This window comes from Dromiciops gliroides, chromosome 1 (assembly GCF_019393635.1).
Source record: "Dromiciops gliroides isolate mDroGli1 chromosome 1, mDroGli1.pri, whole genome shotgun sequence".
Lineage (NCBI taxonomy): Eukaryota > Metazoa > Chordata > Mammalia > Microbiotheria > Microbiotheriidae > Dromiciops > Dromiciops gliroides.
In genome coordinates this window covers 686,829,539-686,849,579 of record NC_057861.1, presented here as the reverse complement: position 1 = coordinate 686,849,579, position 20,041 = coordinate 686,829,539, and the positions used below count along the sequence as shown (strand labels likewise).

General features: G+C 38.3%; 1 protein-coding gene across 4 annotated transcripts in view; it reads right to left on the bottom strand.

The window, feature by feature from the left end:
* Nucleotides 1-20,041, bottom strand: part of VWC2 (von Willebrand factor C domain containing 2) — a 185,635-nt gene that overhangs the window by 163,071 nt on the left and 2,523 nt on the right. For 2 of the 4 annotated variants that reach the window (XM_043979551.1, XM_043979550.1), the window contains exon 3: nt 18,376-19,180. In XM_043979551.1, the coding sequence (XP_043835486.1) occupies nt 18,376-19,089 (714 nt within the window). In that variant the 5' untranslated portion in view covers nt 19,090-19,180. The remainder of the gene's footprint in view (nt 1-18,375; nt 19,181-20,041) is intronic. The other 2 variants (XM_043979549.1, XM_043979552.1) reach the window with 1 other exon arrangement.

Below are 20,041 nucleotides of genomic sequence, written 5' to 3'. Positions count from 1 at the left end.
GCTATGTTAGCACTGTATTCTTGTCCCTAAGATTATTCTTACATAGTTCCAACTTTCCTGATTTGGTTCTCATGATAGCAATATTTACAATATCCAATGTTGTATCCTGAAATGCTTTTATATTTTTATCAAATATTGTAGGAAAATGCATACATTCATAATCATGTGAAACCAGAAATGAGCTTTTTGAATTATGTTAGTTTAGTATAGGTAGTTTCTTAGCTGGTTTCATCCTATCAGACTCAAAAAGGGATTTTCAAAATTCCATTCTAAGTATGCCCATCTCCTTTCCACACTCGCTTGACACACCAGTATTATTTTTGCATTACATTCATTATTAGGCAGCACTTCTGGAGATTGTATCAAGTAGAGTTTTATAATACTCTCAAGTTCTTCAGTTTTACTTTCTTCTTTAGATTTTAATAAATCCTCAGTTTTTACTCTTATTTTTATATAATTTGGGCTTAGGAATTAATTCAACTCTTATGACTCCCCAGCAGTACATTGGACTATAATTTAGAACTAGGGATATCATCGACAAAAACTAAACCAAAACAAACAAAAACTAAAACAAAACAAAACCCCAAACAAACAAAACCGGGCATTTGCCTACAATGGATATTGTAAATTATTTCTAATTTTAGTATGTTATAATGCTGGTACATAATAAATGCATTACTCACTTCAATCCATTTCATGATCACTCATACTTTTTAGGATTTTCAGTGGTCTGAGCCATTGGCATCAAGCCATTTCTAGGAGGTAGGGTATTGGTAAAGGAACAATAATGGCAGCAGCAACTAGTGTTTTAATGTCTGCAAAGCACTTTTTAAATATCTCATTTTATTCTCAAAACCTCAAGAGGTAGATATTATTGTTACCCCTATTTTACAATTAGTGAAACTGAAGCAGGTGGAGATTAAGTGACTTGTCCAAGGTATCACAGCAAGTAAAAAGGGGAGATAGGGTTTGAATTTAGGGCTCCCTGATTCTCGATCCAATTTTCTATCTGCTATGCTATTCCAATAGAGGTGTAATCCTTGGATCATGTTAAGTGTTCTTTCTCTGCCTGCTGCATATCCAAGTTGAGACTTAGAAATTCTGGGCAGCTAGGTGGCGCAGTGGATAGAGCACTGGCCTTGGATTCAGGAGGACCTGAGTTCAAATCTGGCCTCAGACACTTGACACTTACTAGCTGTGTGACCCTGGGCAAGTCACTTAACCCCAATTGCCTCACCAACCAAAAAAAAAAAAAAGAAAGAAAAAAAAGAGACTTAGAAATTCTGATTCTGAAAAATTTGTAATTCTTTGTAATAGAGGGGTCTAGTCCCTGATTCAGAGCGCATGTAAGAATTCTGTTTGTTTTCTGTTGGCTTACTGTGTTTTAGTGAAAATCCATTTAATTGGCAGAAGTGAACATACATATAAAATACATAAACTAATGAAAGCTCTTTTTCCCTGGCAGCTTTCGAATGAAAAAAAAAAAAAAGCCGTGGACCTCTAAGAGGTGGTAAAAGCGCCCCAGGACCTTTACTCCTGTCTGTGAACGTATAGCTCTGCTATTTCTTTTGTCCTTGTCCTTATTTTTTCATGACTGGAGAATGGGTATTAGAGATGGAATAGACCCAGTTATGACCTTATAAGCTTCCAAAAATTAGTAAAGTCATCAGTAGTTGAGCAACTGGGATCCATGGGATTGTCTGCTGGTAGTAGCAGCAGCAGAGCCAGTCAGCTAGGACAACCTCAAGGAATAATCTGTGTGACCAATACCAACTATGAATCAAACCAGCATCCAAGCAATTGTGTCCTGAAAGCAAAGGGATCCATCAGCTATGTCTTCATTTTAAATTTATGTCTATTCTTCCCAGCCATCAAAGTATAAGGAAGAGGGCAGGGAAAAAGAGTTTTAGGGACATCCCCTGAAGTTTGGGAGAAATGTTTTTGTACTTCATTTCCAACTATTTCTTTGTAGTAAACATCTCTTTGTAAAAGCTAATAGATGTTAATAAATTCATTGATATTCAGTAGAAATTGACTAGTGATTGATATTGGGGAATATGGAAAGTGGTTCAGTGATACTGAGACAATAATAACTGGTTACATGATATTGAGGGATACTACCTGACAATGATGTTGGAGGAAACATAGCAGATGGAGGCTTGAGAATAAGAGTAAAAAGACACACCCTAATCCCCTGGGAATAACCCTATAAACTAAAGGGATGAGCAATATCCCAACCAAGTTCTCAACATGGACAACAGCTAGGCTTTGATGGTATTATTTAGATGGGCTTTGATAGTTTTATTATTATCATTGTTGTTGTTTTATCATTATTGCTTTCATTCTTGAGAACAACGCTGATTAATTTTTTATTTTTTTATTTTTTTGTGGGGCAATGACGGCTAAATGACTTTACCCAGGGTCACACAACTAGTAAGTGTCAAGGGTCTGAGGTCGTATTTGAACTCAGGTCCTCCTGAATCCAGGGCTTGTACTTCATCCACTGTACCACCTAGCTACCCCAGATCGTTTATTTTTTTAAACAGAGAAGTAGTATCTTTTGAATTTTGCTGATAATGATCTTGGGTCTGTATAAGACCATAAGACTATTCAGATTCAGAGCTGGAAAAGATCTTTGGCCTTATCTAGTCTGAAATCTCTAATTTTCACCTCAGAGGAACTGAGACTCAGTGAGGTTAAGTAATTTGCTCACGGTCACACAAGTAGTAAGTGAGAGATGCAAGATTCAAAGTATTGACCCCAACTGTCAAATCCAATGATGGAGTTAACTGGAGGGAAATGGACCAGTCAGGAGGCTTTTGCATGATTCCCCAAATTCCTTAATCCTCTCTACCTTTTGGAAAAAGGCAGCATCAGTCTCAAAGGAGAGATAAGATAGCAGTGTTTGTGTATGGGGCTCTGCACACACAGACAGGATATTAAAAAAAAAATATGCCCCAAAGAAATATTTTTGCATTAATTTGTCCCTAAGATAAGAGTATCCAAGAGGATTGAAGGAATACCAAGAAAGCAAGGAAAAAGGGACAAATTGTATTTATGTTACTTTATGTTATGGTATTGCAGAATATTAGAAATAGCAATAATAATGCGTAAATTACATTTCCTTCCATCCAGATCTATTTTCACTTTGACCACTTGGTGGCGATGAAGAGCATCCACTGTCCCAAAAGGATTTTGCAGTTTCACTACTAGAAGTCTTTCCTGCCTGATGCACTATTTGCTTGCATGAGGACAATCCGAATGAACAGGAACACAATGATTCCTTTTAAGGAAAACAAACTGCATGTAACTATGTGCCATACATCAACAATATAACACTTTTTAAAAAAAGGTTAAAACAGCTTTTTTTCAAAAGCTTAAAAAAACCCCAAAGCAACAAACATGTCTTACATAACACCACCACAAATAAGCAAAGCAAAACATATAACACTTTTGGTTTTAGAAAGCACATTATTCACAACAAGCCTATGATTTAGGGGGAGCTATTCAGTCACCTGGGGCCTTCAAAACTTGCCTGTCTTCTCCCACTGCCTCACTTGTACCTCATGGCGTCATCATTTTAAAAGAGAAAATTTTCTTCGCTTAGAGTAAAGTATAAAGAGAAAATTGTTGGCAATATTAACAAGTGATGATGACTCAGCAAGAATCAAGAGTGAACAGCTAAAGTAAAAGCTTGGGGGGGGGGGGAGGAGCTATCATCTGAGCTGAAGTCAAACCCTTGGGAGTGTTCAGCAACAGCTGGATGACCTGACATGCTCACACAAACATCCATTTACTGTGTGGAGGTCTTTCTATACTTCAGAGAAATGACTGACAGGATCAGAACACATCTACCTGCTCTTTCAGAAGTAAAGTCAACTGAAGAAATGCCAACAGAAAAGTAAATTGAATTCAGTGTCTTCTAGGAGCCAGAGCTCCTTTACCTGCCATGGAATAGACAAGAGCATTGGGTTGAATTCTGGATTATCTGCCTAGAATTTACCTCTAACACCTGTGCACTGATGCTTGAAATGCTTTTAACAGAGTGGAAGCTTTTCATTCTACACTCAGAGATAAACCTTAAATATAAACACCTCTGGGAGATTTAAAACATTAATTTAAAATCACCCTAAACTATAGAAGGGGTCAGCCCAGATCTTTCATAAGACCACATTTTAACAGGGGATGAAGGAGAAAAGAGGTACAGGTGAGGGGAACAGAAGGGTGAGAGGAAATCAGAAAATGGAAGTTGGAGGCATTAAAAGACAAGCTACACCCACTTCATGATCTTGCATCCTTAGCTCCACTCAGGGGCCTGGGGCATGCACAACCATGCACTTGCAAGTGCATGGGGGCACCCCCCCCACACACACACAGAGGCATAAGTAATGTTTTATTTAATTCACTGGAAGATCAGAACTATGTTCAAACTGGCTGGCAAAAAATGGGATACTAGATATAAAGTCATAATTTAGCCATAGAGACTTGTGTGAAAAGCTTCTTTCAGAGCGGGTCAGGTGCCAACTAGTCAGAATGCTGAACCATGCCTGTGGGCAAAGCATCATTGGCAGCTAGCACTCTCATGAGTTCCTGCATCTGTTCTCAAAATCTTAACTCTGAGTAATTTTTCTGACAAGCTTTTAAGACATGAAGTAGTATAGAAGTCTTGAATGAACAACCCAGGTGACAGTCAAGATACTGAAGCTTGACCCATCTCTGCCACTATATATAAGTTTGTCTGAACTGGATTGCAAAGAACTGGAAACAAAATAGATGTCCATAGATCAACAAATGACAATAAACCATGGTAAATACATATAATAGTATATTGCTATGTCAGAAGAAACAATGAATATAAAGAATTCAGAGAAACAAGTGAAGCTATATAAACTGATACACAGTAATTTAAGTAGAAACAGGAAAACAATATACACAATAATGACGAAAATGTAAAAGATGGGGTAGCTAGGTGGGGCAGTGGATAGAGCACTGGCCCTGGAGTCAGGAGTACCTGAGTTCAAATCTGGTCTCAGACACTTAACACTTACTAGCTGTGTGACCCTGGGCAAGTCACTTAACCCCAACTGCCTCACTAAAAAAAATGTAAAAGATGATAAAGAAAGTAAATGTCAAGTTATTATAATGATATAGCTGAAATCCAAAGAGACAAGAACATGCACCTTGATTCTTCCTGGCAAAGGCAAAGCACCATGGGCATAAAACATTATATTTCCTTCTGATTCAAGTGATGGGTTGGCTTTTGTTTTTTCTTTCTTTATTCTTTGTTACAAGAATTGGCTCACTGGGTAGAGAAAGTGGGAAGATCATAGATTTAGAGCCGGAACGGATTTTAGAGACCATCTAAATCCAACCGTCTCATTTTACAGATGAGGAAACTAAGGTTCACATTGGTTAAACAATTTGCCGAACATTAGAGAGTAGTGAGAGAGACAACATTTGGACTCACATCCTGTGACTCAAAGCTTTCAGTGCTTTCAACATTGAGAAATAAAGTCAATCTTAAAAAGACATTCATAATAATTTAAAAGTGTAAATAAAGTGGGGGGAGAGAAAAATGTGACTTTGGTCAAGTCATGTGCTCTCTCTTGGCTTTAGTTTCCTCCCTTGTACAATGATTCACTTATATTCAAAGCCCTATGCCGGGGACTGAGGATACAAAGACAAAAGCAAATTAGTCCCTACCATTGAGGAGCTTACATTTCAATGAAGAGATTCCACCTGAATAAGTTTGAGTAAATGTGAAATGTTTTTGAGGGCAGTTCAGCTGATAAAAGTGTCAGGTCAGGAAGATTCATCCTCCAGAGTTCAAGCATGGCCTCAGACATTTATTAGCTATGTGACCTTGAGCAAGTCACTTAGCTTCTTCATCTGTACAATGAATTGGTGAAGAACATGGCAAACCACACCAATATCTTTGCCAACAAAACCCCAAATGGAATCATGAATAATTGGACATGATTGCAATAAATGAATAACTACAACAATATGAAGTTTATTCACAATAATAGAAAGCAATTTCAAGAGGAAGAGAGTGCTAATAACTGGAGGAAAAGCAATCCCCGAACTTGTAGGCAGTGTCAACCGAGTTTCTCTTTGAAGGAAACTTGTGATGCCAAAAGGCTGATGTTCCAATTGGACATGTCTATGCTCTGCATTGCCATTTAACTCTTCAGGACCAAGGACAGTCAGTGTCCACTTGAATTGAGCCTCAAACATGGGCTAAAAAAATAAAATGCATAGCTCACTCAAGCATAAGAGGATGTGTATTTCCCCACAAGTATAAGTGATGAAGCTGTCCCTGGATCTTGAAGACTGGACCATTATATTATATTCACTATTTTCCCCTTCAATTCAGAGGCAGCATCCTCCTGTTTACTTTGTTTTCTAGAGGATGGAGCAAAGAGGTGAAGCATCTTGTCAGTGCAAATCTGAGTAATTGGAGAAGAAATTTGAATACAGCTTATCCCCCTAGGCAACAATGGCTCTCTGCAGGATCTTCACAGTCTATAGGCAAAGGTAACAGACACTCTGAATATGTTGTGGATTTTTATCCATCTACCCATGACATTCTCGAAGACAAAATGTTGCAAACCTAATCATGGGACCTGGATGGAATTACTAAAGTCAGGATTATGTTATTCAGAGTGATTAGAAGGGTCTCAGATTCCTGAATGCCAAGAAGTCTACATCTACTACCAAAGTGCATCAAATTCTCACAAACAGAATTGTGGGTTATTGAAATGAGTGTTGGATCTGAAGTCAGAATTATGGGGTTTGTAGCCTCCTCCTGCCACTTTTCTGGTCATGGGACTTCGGTCAAGTCATGTGATTTCTCTGTGATTCATTTTGCTTTTATATAAAATGATCATTTTGGATTTCTAAGGTCCCTTCTGACTTTAAAGTCTTAGTAACTGCTCTCTGTTAATGTGCAGAAGACCCCTTTAAAATATAAACATTTTATATCAACTGACATTTATATGGAACTCTAAGGCTTACAAAACATTTTAGAGTGCATTATTTTATTTTCTCCTCATGGTAGATATTTTTTCCTCCATTTTGAAGATGAGGTAACTGAGACTGAGGGAGGTTAAGAGACCCATGATCACATAACCTACAAGTTTCAGAGGCCATACTTAAATCTTTAACAGACATTAATTCATCAAATCAGCTATCTCTCCCTTTAAAAAGTAGGATGTCCATTTGCATAAACTTGACCAGAGATATATGTATGTTTTAGTTAGAGGTGAGGAGGGCAATAGAAAAAAGGTCTGGAGCATAGGGCTGGTGCTTGGCAGTGGGAAAGCGCAGGAACATCACAGACAGGATCCTTGGCCAACTAAGAAGCCAGACATGGGCAGGAGGCAAACATGATGACTGGGGGAAGAGGGAAGAGAAAGCTTCAGGAGAGTGACAAGACAGATTTCATTCATTTACTCCCAAGTCACCCTGACCATAGTAGGGGCTCAAAGCAATTCTTCTTTGATCCCTAAGTGAATGTATCAAAAAAATCTCCCTTCTTTCAAATTATATGATTTTAAGAGCACCTGAGGTTCTAAAGCGAAGTCACAGAGCCATCAGTGTGTGGCTGACATCATCCCTTTCCTCAGACTCTGAGAAAGTGTAAGCTGCGTCCTGGCTGTACCCCAGCGTCTGACAGAAATAGAACGAAGAATGAAATCCAGCTGGCTGGAGCTCAACCTTGGCCAGACCTAAATGGTGCCGATAAGCAAAAGGAAGTGTTTCAAGCCAGAGGGTCAGGAATGCAAACTAAAGAACGGGGACTCTATGTAAAACATAGAAGAGTGATTAGAAACTTCCTCCTGGATTCAGAACACCTGTATGAGGGACGAGTCCTGTCTTCCTCTCCCCAAATATCTGTCCCAGAAATTGTCCCTTCTTCTCTAAGCCATGCTCCCCTCTGAGTCATAGACCTATGGGACATGCACTCAAAATGGCCAATCCATTGGGGGAAAACAAAAAGCACCCAACAAGTAATTACTGTGGGAGGGGGAGATGAGAGAGGGCTCTTCCACATTTAGGACTTTTTCCAGCTGTGTCTATAGGATACCTTGGGTACCAGTACACTAGAGGAACCCTTATTTCCCTTGGGTAATCATTATTCATGTGTTACCTTGGGAACTTGCACTTTTCAACCAGCAAGACATGGTATTTCATGACCTGACAACTGTGTCCCCCTCTTTTTCTAGCAGAGGCAGAATGCTGAAGTGGAAGAACATTGACTCTAGACTACCTGTGTTCAAATCCCCAACCCCTCAATGATTACCTGTGTGATGTTGGGAGAGTTACTTCACCTCTCTAGGCTCCGGTTTCCTTACTTCTAAAACGAATGGTGTTATATTAGGTACCTTTTGAATCCTCACGCAGCTTTAGATCTAATCTGATTCCACATACCTAAGCAGAGCTCCAGTGAATTTCAACTCTTATTGCCAACCATATTCACTCTCATTATTATTGAGCTCCATACACTCATATTTTGAAGGACATGCAAATTTAACGCTTCAGGATGCGTCTGGGCCAAAGGTGTAGTAAACACACACCAATCACTGCTAGGTTGTGGCTTACAACATCTTTTCCTGACATGACCCCAAGTTCCTGGGCACACACTCCCTTCCACATACAGAACTGACCTCATTCGTATGCAGTGATAGTATTTTAAAAGTCAACACATTACATAACAGTAGGAATTTCCTGAAAGACTAAAATGTTATGGTGCAAAATTGATCAGACTAGTAAATCAAATGCAACACAGAAGTATGCAAGCAAGCAGCCAACAGAACTGGGCTTCCCCACCCTAGGGCAAGCACAAATCTGGCTCCATCATGCCCTGACATTCTTTTCTATAGTAGCCATTTTATTGGCTTCAAAACAAAAGGTATCAGTGAGAAAGTCTCCAATCAGCACTTTCATTCAGGACCCAGGCACACTAGCACCTCTTAGACCTCCCATCCCTTAATTCTTTTCAGTTATTTGGTTATTATCAGCCAGGAAAATATGAACACCATTAGATAGGGACACATGAAGAAATCATACATTTCTGTTTCTAAGTATTTTATTATTATTGTAATAGTATCTTGTAGTTTAAAATGCACTGGCCTGGGCAGCAAAGGATTAGTGTCTATTCCCAGCTCATCCTTTTACCAGCTGTGTGACCTTGGGCAAATTTCTTCACTTCTCTGGACCACAGTTTCTTTATCTGAGGCATAAGGGGGTTGGATTAAATATTCTCTAAAGCCCCTTCCAGGTCTAAAAGTCTATAATTTTATTTATAATTGAGCCAAACATTTATTCCAATGTTCTCATAAGAATTTCTTCATTAATAAAATCTGAGGCGATGAGAGAGTTTATAAAGGATTAATACAAACCAGATCATAGATAGCTGAGGGATAGATTTAACTAAACAAATTATAAGAGCAGTTTTTCATTTCGAAAAGCTGATAAACATCCTTCCATAATGAATTTGGATCATAATGTTGTTTAGTCTATATAGCCAAGACATAGTTGCCAAGGGCCAGATTTGCTTTTAAATTCTACAACTCTGAAGAACAATTTTTAAACATTAGGGAATTAAAAAGGCATAACTAAATAAAAGGGGGCAGTTGGGTGTACTGGGGAGAGAGCTGGCCTCAAAGTCAGTATGATCTGAATTCAATTCCTGGTTTTGGCACATACTGGTTGAGTAATCCTGGACAAATCACATGACTTCTTGGAGCCTCAGACAACTCTTTACCACTTTAAATTGCAGCTAAGGTAAAAATCCACATTTGTCAAGAAAAATTCCTTAGTAGGGGCTCCCAGCACTGATGACCTTATAAGTCTAGTCAAAAAACAAAGGATCATTTACGAGCCACTCTCAATTATCTGTGCTAATTACATGAACAATGAATATGGATTATATGGTTGTAATTAAGGATCGGCCAATAATGGCCAAGTGCTTAGAACATGAATAATATGTCCTTGCCAGTTCCAATCCATGGGCTAGTCTGCTTCTAGGGATACATAAGAGGACTTTCTTCCCATTTCAGAGTATGTTCAAATATCCTTTGACTGTTTCTTGTCAGCTTACTGCTTGGTAATTCTAAATCAATCAATCAATCAATAAACATTTATTAAGTGCCCACTATGTGCCAGGTACTATGCTAAGTTCCGAGGATACAAAAAGAGGCAAAAGACAGTCTCTGTCCTCAAGAACTTACAGTTTAATGGCAGAGACAACATATAAACAAATATACAGAAAACAAGCCCTACATAAGGATAAAGAGGAGATAAATAATGGAAGTATGGCACTAGAATTAAGAGGGGTTGGGAAAGGCTTCTTGTAGAAGGGAGGATTTTTGTTGGCACCTAAAGGAAGCCAGGGATGATTAAAAAAAAAAAAAGTTTTTCAATCTAGAACTGCATGCATAAAAAAGCTCTGAGCAGACTACTGCTCATTCTCTTCCCTTATGACTTTTGAGAAGAAAGAACTCCTGTAAGCCTTTAGTTGGGGGAAGAAGTAGCAACTTTGGTTACCTTTTCTTCTTCACTCGGAGGGGGCTTCTATGTCTGTGTTTAGGTGTGTTTTATACTGAGATAGGAAAGCTCAGGTATGCCAAGGACCTGAGAGCAACACATGGGCTACAAGTGATACTGAAAGAACTATCAAAACCAGTCCTTCTGTAAAAGATATTGAGGTGATGTTATCTGTTTAAATTATCAGAAACACATTAGTGTGGGGCCTGAGCAAGAGCATTAGAAGCTTTCAAACCTTCAGGATTTCTCCTAGAACTCTAAAAAGAAAAGTAGTCAGCTTGACATCCTAACCTGCCAATGACAGTGGTGCTTGGGAGAGGGTGGCACACAGAAGTACTTAAAATACAGCCCTGAGTTTGTATAAACACTACATTTACCATAGTGTATACCTTATAGTATTATTATTTTTATCATATTTGAATAGATTGCCATTCTCACTCCTTTGTATTGAATTCTTTTCTCCTTGGGTTCATTTCCATGAAGCTTGCTTCCTGATGGTGGAAATGGGTTATTTCCCTCTCAAGGAGCTGAGAGGAGATGAACCTTCACCACAGGGCACTACTATAATTCCTTAAAATATAGTATCTGCCCACTCTTCAATATCCTTGGATCAATAAAAGATCAGCACCTGACTTAGCAGCCTACAATTAGATGAGTTAGGCTTAGTTGCAAGAGTTATTGGCTTTAGGTTCACTGAGCATGTAGAGTCTATGCAAAGTAGTTGGCTTAAGTAGGACGAAACTTTAAGGTTCCAAATATTACAGCCAGAACATTTTCTCATTCTTGGACAACTGCTGAATAGGAAAAGCCTGGGCTCAGAGCAGGGGGAACTATAAAGAATCATCAGACTTACTATAGTTTGCTCTAGTATAAAATGAGGACAATAATACATGTGGTATTTATAATGCCTCTACTAAAGTTTTACTCTGATGGCTAATAATAATGTGAAGATTACTTTGATATGTTCCATGTCTGTGTGTATAAGCTCTGGGAAACCCTAGATATCCTTATGGCTCAAGTGTGAGCCTCGTGGTAGCCTGTATATTTATTGTTGAAAGACTAGCTTAGCTAAATTTCAAGAGCATCATTACTGGAGTCATAGGATCAAGGAATTTTCTGGATATAGCCACTCACAAAGACAGTCTACTAACCAAAAAGAAGAGTCTCATACCACATTCATGGAAAGGGGACCTTTCCCAATACATCTCAGCTCTTAAAAGTAATAAAATCAGAGCCTTGCTTTTCCAGGTTCTAAACATTAAAGCTTATTATTATAAATTTCAGCTATTTTTATTAGTAGTTATATGCTACAAATCTAAGTTGACCGTATGACCTCCAACCATATATCACTCTCGAATTTTCATAATTATCTTTATAACTTCCAAAGAACGAGATCTGTATCATGAACAATCTCGATGTCATCATTCCAAAATTCCAAGATGACTGTGATTGATGAATCAATGAAAAGGTACTGAAAATGGCAGGGTTTGGCATACTATTAAGGAAGTATATTCTTATTAACCCACAAAATGGATGTAGCTGACTGCTTATTTGTACAGTCTGAGAAATGAGTTTTGATTCTGCCCAAAAGTATATAAATGAAATCTAATCCTTAAAGACACATCCTTTTGGAGTTATATGCCACTTTTTAAAGAATATAGCTTAGAGAATCAAAGAGTTGGAAGGGAAGTTAAAGATTATACAGTTCAACCCATGTTTTAAGAAATTTGTCATATTCATTCAAATATTGTAGACTTTCACTAATATATGTGTGTATATATATATATATAACAAATTTATATATGTATATATATAAAACAAAGGATAACCTTATGATGAACTTTTCATTTTTAATATCACATTCCATTTGTGATATAGTCTAAGATAGACCTGCTTTCTACCAAATTCCATAACAAAGAAGATTCTTAGGAAAGTAACAATATGCATATGTTTTCATTTACATGTGGTATCTTTAGTTCCAGAAACCCAAGAAATTTTGATACATAATACTGTGATAGTGAAAATAATCACTATAGACACATTTTGGATAAGCATATTATCAATTTATCAATTTTCCTGGTGAGGGATTGACCAAGCATCTCCTTAACTTCTTGTGGTCCCTAGAGAGCCAACATAGTCACCTCTCCAGGTTTTTTATCCTTTTTCCATAAGAAGCAGATCATTACATATCAGTCAAATTTAATTGGGTCATTATACATCAAACAAATCTACTTGGCTAATATTATTCAAGTCTCATTAATCGACATAACTTGAAGGTGAATCAAATTAAAATCCAAGAATGACATCAGTGAAAGGAATGTAAGACCCCCACTCAAACTGGTCAGAGCAAAATCCCTTCGTCTTGGTGTGGTTTAACATCATCAGTTTGTCCTTCGGCTATCTACACAAAAGAATCTAGGTCTACCTAGGGTTCCTTTTGTTAGCTTTGATTTGGGATGGGTTTGATCTAGATGAGATTTAATGAAATCTCTCAAGGAGAACTCAACCTTTTGGAGAAAGAACTAAGAAAGAGAGGTCTCTGGGTCCCCTGAGATATTGATTATTAATAATTATTTCTTACATTATCCATTCAAAGCACTTCTACAGATTTGACTATATTTATGTCATAATGTATTTTCTGTAAACAATGATATCTAATGCATTACCTTCCTTCAGTTCTAGTTAAAAAAAATATTGATCACCTACTATGCACAGAACAGCATATTATGGGTAGATACCATGATGACTAAGATAACCATCTATGCCTCAGCAGTTGGATGGTGATTGGGATTGAAGGCGATACAAATATATGTAAGCAAAATGCAAAAGAGAATATGATAAATGGCAAAGTACAAACCAAAGAATATTTAAGGTCTTAGAAAGGAAAAAAATAATTACCAATAAGTGGAATCAAGGAAAGTTTCATGGAAAAGGTGGTATTTGAACTGAATTTTGACCAATAGGTTAGATTTCAATACGTAAAAATGAGGAGTAGAGTGGGGGAAGGCTATTCCAGATAGATAGACCAGCATGAGCAAAGGCAAAGAAACAAAAAAGCATTAATGTATATGAATAGTAGCAAGTAGCTCACTTTGACTGGAATTGAATACATGAAAGCAATTAGATTGAGATTAGACTCAAAAGGTAGATTGGGCCTTGAATGCCAAATTAAGAATATGGATTATATTTGTTAGGCAGTACCATTTTAAAAAATGTTAGTTCCAATCTCTTAAAGGGTTCTAAGAGGAGATATGTACACAAGGAAGATTAATACAGCAGAAATATGAAATATTTTAATTTACCTAAATGAACATTTTGGTACAGGCTACCATGTTATGAGCGGTGATATGGGTAGAGTGGATAGAAGAAAAAAAGCCTTCAAGTCAAGACCTAGATGTAAGTCCACCTTCTGACACATACTGGTTGCATAACCCTGGGAAAATCACTTAACTTTAGAGGCAACTCCCTAAAACCAGAAAATGCAGAGCAGGTGTTGATGGGCTTTAGTAGAAGGAATTTCCTCACTTAGGGGTTCTCCAACCTACTGAAATCACAGGTGCAGGCTCTATCCCTGGAATGCTAAAGCTACAAAGACTAAATTGTGACAGTCTGTGACATTGAGGAAATCATATTTATTTAACAGAAGGAAACAGAAAGTTTTAAAAATGGAGAAAACAGGGAAGGTTTCATAGAGAGGTGAGCTAAACTCAGTTCATATGAAATGAGCCTTGAAGAAAGAGAAGGATTCTGAGAAGCAAAGATGAAAAGGGAGTGCATTTCAAGCAAATGGCTGGAGGGTAGAGATGGACAATCAAATGTAGGGAAGAATCAGTAATAGAGTCTGGTTAAACATGAAGCATGTGAAAGGGAGCAACATAAGATTGGATTGGAAAAAATAATATTGTGGCCATATTCTGGAAAGCCTTAAATACCAGGTATCTTAAATACCATGTATGTGTACACACATACACACACACACACACACACACACACACACACGGTATTTGAGGTCTTTATATACATACACATACAAACATGCATACATGCATACATACTTATATGGTTTGTGCATGATACAGGTTTCATCCTAAGGAAGTTATAAACATAAACATGAAAATTCAAGAGAGTGATATAAGTCTGAGGTGACTGACAACAGAAATGGACTGTAATACTAGAATCAAAAGAGAAGGCTAATACTCATATAGTAGACAGCATGATATAATGGACAGATTGGCAGATTAGGGGTCTGGAAGGCCTTGGGTTCAAATCCTGCTTCAGATACTTACTAGCTATGTAACCCTGGACAAGTCATTTAACCTTCCTGGTCCTCAGTTTTCCTTTTCTCTAAAATGATACCAGGTGCACCATATGACTGCTAAGGTCCTTCACCACTATAAATCTATGTTCCTGTTTCTTTCAGTCACAAAGCTACATTTCCAACTGCCTGCTAGAGAAATTTACACAGAGCACGTCCAAAAATGAATATGTTTTCCTTCCCCCAAACCTGCTCTTCCTTCTGATTCCATAATTTTGTCAATGGCATTCCTTCATGTACAGAGAACCACATTGCCATCTTTAACTTTCTTCTTGCATATATATTACATTCAAATCAATTGCCTTTACAACATATTTGCCTATTATCTAAAGCTATGTGCCTGGGGCAGCTGGGTGCCACAGTGGGTAGAGCACTGGCCCTGAAATTTGGAGGACCTAAGTTCAAATCTGACCTAAGACACTTACTGGCTGTGTGAGCCTGGGCAAGTTACTCAGCCCATCTCCAGTCATCCTGGACCCAGAAAGCTCCAGAGGAGAAAGTGAGTCTGGTGACTTTGCACAGCCCTTCCTCACTTAAATCCAATTCATTGCAAGTCATGACATCTATCATGGTCCTCTTGGAGAATGAAGACCAAACAACAACAAATCTATGTTCCCACTGCCTCTCAAAAGCTCTATAACCTGTCTCCATACTTCAATTCCCTTCTGGCTGGCTGGCTATTTCCAGACACACATAAACATATACATGTATATAGTCTAGGAATAAAGAGTATAGAGATGCTGTGTGTGTGTGTGTGTGTGTGTGTGTGTGTGTATAAGTGTTACTGTTGGTGGTTGGGAAAAAATAAATTCTACCAATTTCCTGACAAAGAAAATAAAATGGAAAATTGTACCCTTTCATTCAATAATATGTACACAAAGGCCTTAATCATGGTTCCTAGAGCTCAACAATGGATTAGCAACACTGAGCTAGCCATTCTTCTCTCCACTTTCTTTGGTTATTTATTTTAAACAGATTATCTAACAGCTTTGTTACTCAGCCACTTCTTTGGATAAGGTTACTGAGTTAACCTAATTTATGGGACTATTATAGAGAATGGTACATAAAAATGACTATAAAAAAGTGTGGCATTACATAGAGTGATGGTTTTGTGGTCAGTAAGACCTGGTTTCAAATCCTACCTAGGACATTAGCTATGTGACCTCTCTGAGCCTCAGTTTCTTCATCTGTAAAATGAGGATACTCCCAAGGGTGTCCACCTCATGGGGTCTTGTGAAGCCCAAAAGACATAATGTATGTAAAGTCCCTTGCAAGCTTTAAAGCACTATTTCAATGTTGCTTATTATTATTAATACCCTTACACAAATGTCACCACATTATATGATGGGCCTGGAGTCAAGAAGATTTGAATTCAAATTCAACCTTAGGTGCTTAATGGCTATGTGATCTTCAATACGTCACTTAATGTCTGCCTCAATTTCTTTATCTGTAAAATGGGGATAATGATACCACCTACTTCCAAGGGTTTGGGGAGGATCTGATGAAATAATTATTGTATTGTTGTTATTATTACTAACACTTGTATGTTGTTGTTGTTTAGTTTTTTTCAGTTGTGTCTGACTTTTTGTGACCTCATTTGGGGTTTTCTTGGCAAAGATACTAGAGAGGCTTGCCATTTCCTTCTCCAGCTCATTTTACAGATGAGGAAACTGAGATAAAAAAGGGTTATGTAACACAAAGATTAGAGTGGAAGGCATTTCTGCTTATTATAAATATTATTTGGCCCAATTATACAATATTTCTTGGGCAATCCTAAATATCAAGATCTTTTGCATAATACGCCCATTATATATGCCTATAGTAGCCACACATGTTCTTGTTGTTCAGTTGTTGCACTCATGTCTGACTTTTTGTGACCCCATTTGGGATTTTCTTGGCAAAGATACTGGAGTGACTTGCCATTTTCTTCTCCTGCTCATTTTACATATGAGGCAACTGAGGCAGAGTTAAGTGATTTGCCCTGGGTCACAAAGCTAGTAAGTGTCTGAGGCCAGGTCTTTTTTGAACTCGGGTCTTTTTTATTCCAGGACCAGCACTCTCTCTAATGTACAAGCTAGCTAACCCCAAATAGTTATGTCACAGATAATCTGTCGTCCAAGTTTCACAGCCAAGTGTTTTGAAGCAACTAGCTACTCCCTGTTCATCTGTGATGTACATAAGCAGTATCTTTCACTACAGTCTTGTTCTGGCTGGTCTGTGGTGCTGCTGACTCTCCATGAGTACTCTATCCTCCACCCCACCCCCCACCCCAGCAGCCATTAAGTCAGGTTGAGTCAGTGCTATTGCCTGTGCCTACCTTTAGGTTTCTAGAATTTGTTTCCTCCATTGCCACTGGTACTAAGAAAGTGGAAAAGTAGGTTACCTGCTAGTCTGCAATATCCAGGACATTGGAAATAAAGAGGAGAGCCCAAATGTGCAATACTCGTCCACATACTGGTGAATCAGGCAGCCAGTACAGAGGACTTGTCGATTTTCCTTAAGAACTAAATACACACACAATTTAGCACAATCCAATTTCCCAGGCTGCAATTCTGACTACATAACACACCTCCTGGTTATCTTCACTATACATAACAACATAATATGTCAAATTAGGCAAAAAATATCTTTCAAGTATCCTTGTCTTTTTTTAAGCCCATCTAAAAATAATTATTCTGAATCACTCATACATTTTGGCAAATGGTTATTGACACCAGCTCTCTAACTAGAATCCAATCAATTTTGTTTGTTTTATTTCTTTTTAATCTCTGGGGCAGCCTGGCTTATTGGGCAATGTCCTGTTGTTGGAATCAGAAAGACATGGGTGCAAATACTGTCTTAGACTAGCTAAGTTACCTTGGGCAAGTCACTTACCCCCCTTTAAGTCTCAGTCTCCTCATTTGTCAGTTAGGGATAATGGAAAGCATTAACCTTACTGAGTTGCTATAAGGATCAAATGAGATTCTATATGTAAAAGAACTTTGTAAACTCTAAAGTTCTGTATAAATGTGAGCTATTATTATCCCACAAACACTGCATTTCTAGCCTAAACCTACAATGGGGGAATATATTTTATTTTTGTGGATTTTGTCCCATAATTAGCTATTAGCTGAAGAAAATGTCCTAAATAGTATTTTAAATTACCTTATGTTAGAAAGGGATAATGCATTTAAACAGTTATAATTTTAAATGAAAAGCAGTAGATTAAGGTAGAAATTTGGTAGTTAATTCTACCCAAATGTTTATATCTTATAATTCAATGCCAGGGCCTCATTATGATCAAGGTATTTCCTAGCAAAGAGCAAAGGAATTAATAAATATCAAATAGACAATTTTAAAAGATGGCAATATCTGTGAATTTTTTTAAAATCTTGTTCAACAGTTTCTACCATACTCAGACACTAGATTAAAGCAGGATCTTTTATTAAAGGGGGAGAGGGGGTTAAATTCATCCAAGAATTTTAAAAAAAGATCATAGAACAACATCATGACTGATTTTTAACTCTTACCATGAACTCCTCTAGAGTTTGGTACGTCTTTCCCCGAAACTCACAATAGTTCTTCTTCTCTTTGCACTGAGGACAACACTGGCTGGTATCTACATGGATGCATCGAGGGTGGAGTCTTGGGCATTCAGGCTGAATGCACAGCGGTCCCTCCTCAGTGCAAAGGCAAGGGCAGGCTGAAGGGCCAGGAGTAAACTTCTCACCGATAGCATAAACAAAACCACTCTCATCCACACAGCCCTTCCCTCTGTAGTCTGGATAGGCATACTCCTCAGGGGGTTCAGGGGTAACCAGAGCTTCAGGAAGAGATGCATCTTCTGCAGCCAGGGCTTCTTCCTGAATGCTATCCCCTGGCTCTTGGGCTTGCAAATTCCCAGGCTTACTGCTCATCCCTTGGCTATTCCAAATCTGTTTCTGTTTGCTCCAAGACTCTTTGTTGGAATAATTCCGGCTTCCTTTGCTCTTCCCATCCCTGGAGCTGCCCTCCTCCCGCCCATTCCTAGTGATTTCATTCATTTTCCCTGGGCCTGTCTGGCTCTGAGTGTCCCGGGCTGCGTGGTCTCTCTTCTCTTGATTGGTTTTAATCTCCTGTTTGTCCTGAGTCTTGGCCAGTTTTTCCAGAGGTATGGTCGGGCTACAGAGGGCAACCATTAGACAGCATGTTACCAGGAGGGAACTTGAGAGAGCTCCAATTGCCATTGCAGTAGAACTAGGCATCACCTACTGCATCCCAAAGGGGAATGGGGGGGAGGGAGGGAGAGCTTCTGCATTCAACATCAAAGGGAATCACTATGTAAATCCACAGTCCCTGGGAAGAAAACAATTAGAAACACTTCAGCCTACAATGTTTCATTCTGCATTCAAAGGATGGCATTGGCTCTTTAAGGCCAAGCTGTTGCCTACATAGTTAATTACTTTAAACATTAGGACAATCATGGGCAAAAATAAATAAATAAGTAAATAAAATGAATGGATAAATAAATAAAGCACTGGCTTATTGCAGAATGTATAGCCCATCTTGTAATGCCTTTCAAAATAAATGTTCCTACAATCAAGTGTGCCTCTTTAAATCCTAACAAAGTCCAGAGTAAACAGCCAATAGATCTCTCTCTCTCTCTCTCTCTCTCTCTCTCTCTCTCTCTCTCTCTCTCTCTCTCTCTCTCTCCCCCTGCCCCCCCCAGCCCCCCCCCTCCGCCTGTGTGCAGAATGGATTCCATTAATCTTTCTTGCAATCCAGAAGTCTTCTTTTTGAAAAAAGCACTATCTGCTAGTGGGTAGGCTTGAAAGAACTTGAAAAATGCATGGTTGAAAGCAGCAAAGGCAACCCAGGTCCATAACCTCTAAGGCTGCCCAAAAGTAATTTGAGGTTTCTAGTCAGATGGACATTAAAAGTCAAATCAGTAGTATGACTGTCACCAGTCAGTCCTTTTCAACAAAAATGATTTGTTTTAGAACACTGTGCAGTAGTTGTGATTTAAAGCTACACACACTTAGCTATGGAATAAATCAGAGAAATAAAATCTTATATTAGGGGCTGACGTAAAGCAGAGTCCCTTCCAATAACTTGATGACTACAATAACTTAAAAATAATAATAATTTTAAAAAGCAAGGTTGCTGGTGGTACTTGTGGGATGTTTGGGGGGGGGGGTGGAATGGGGGAGGAGAGAA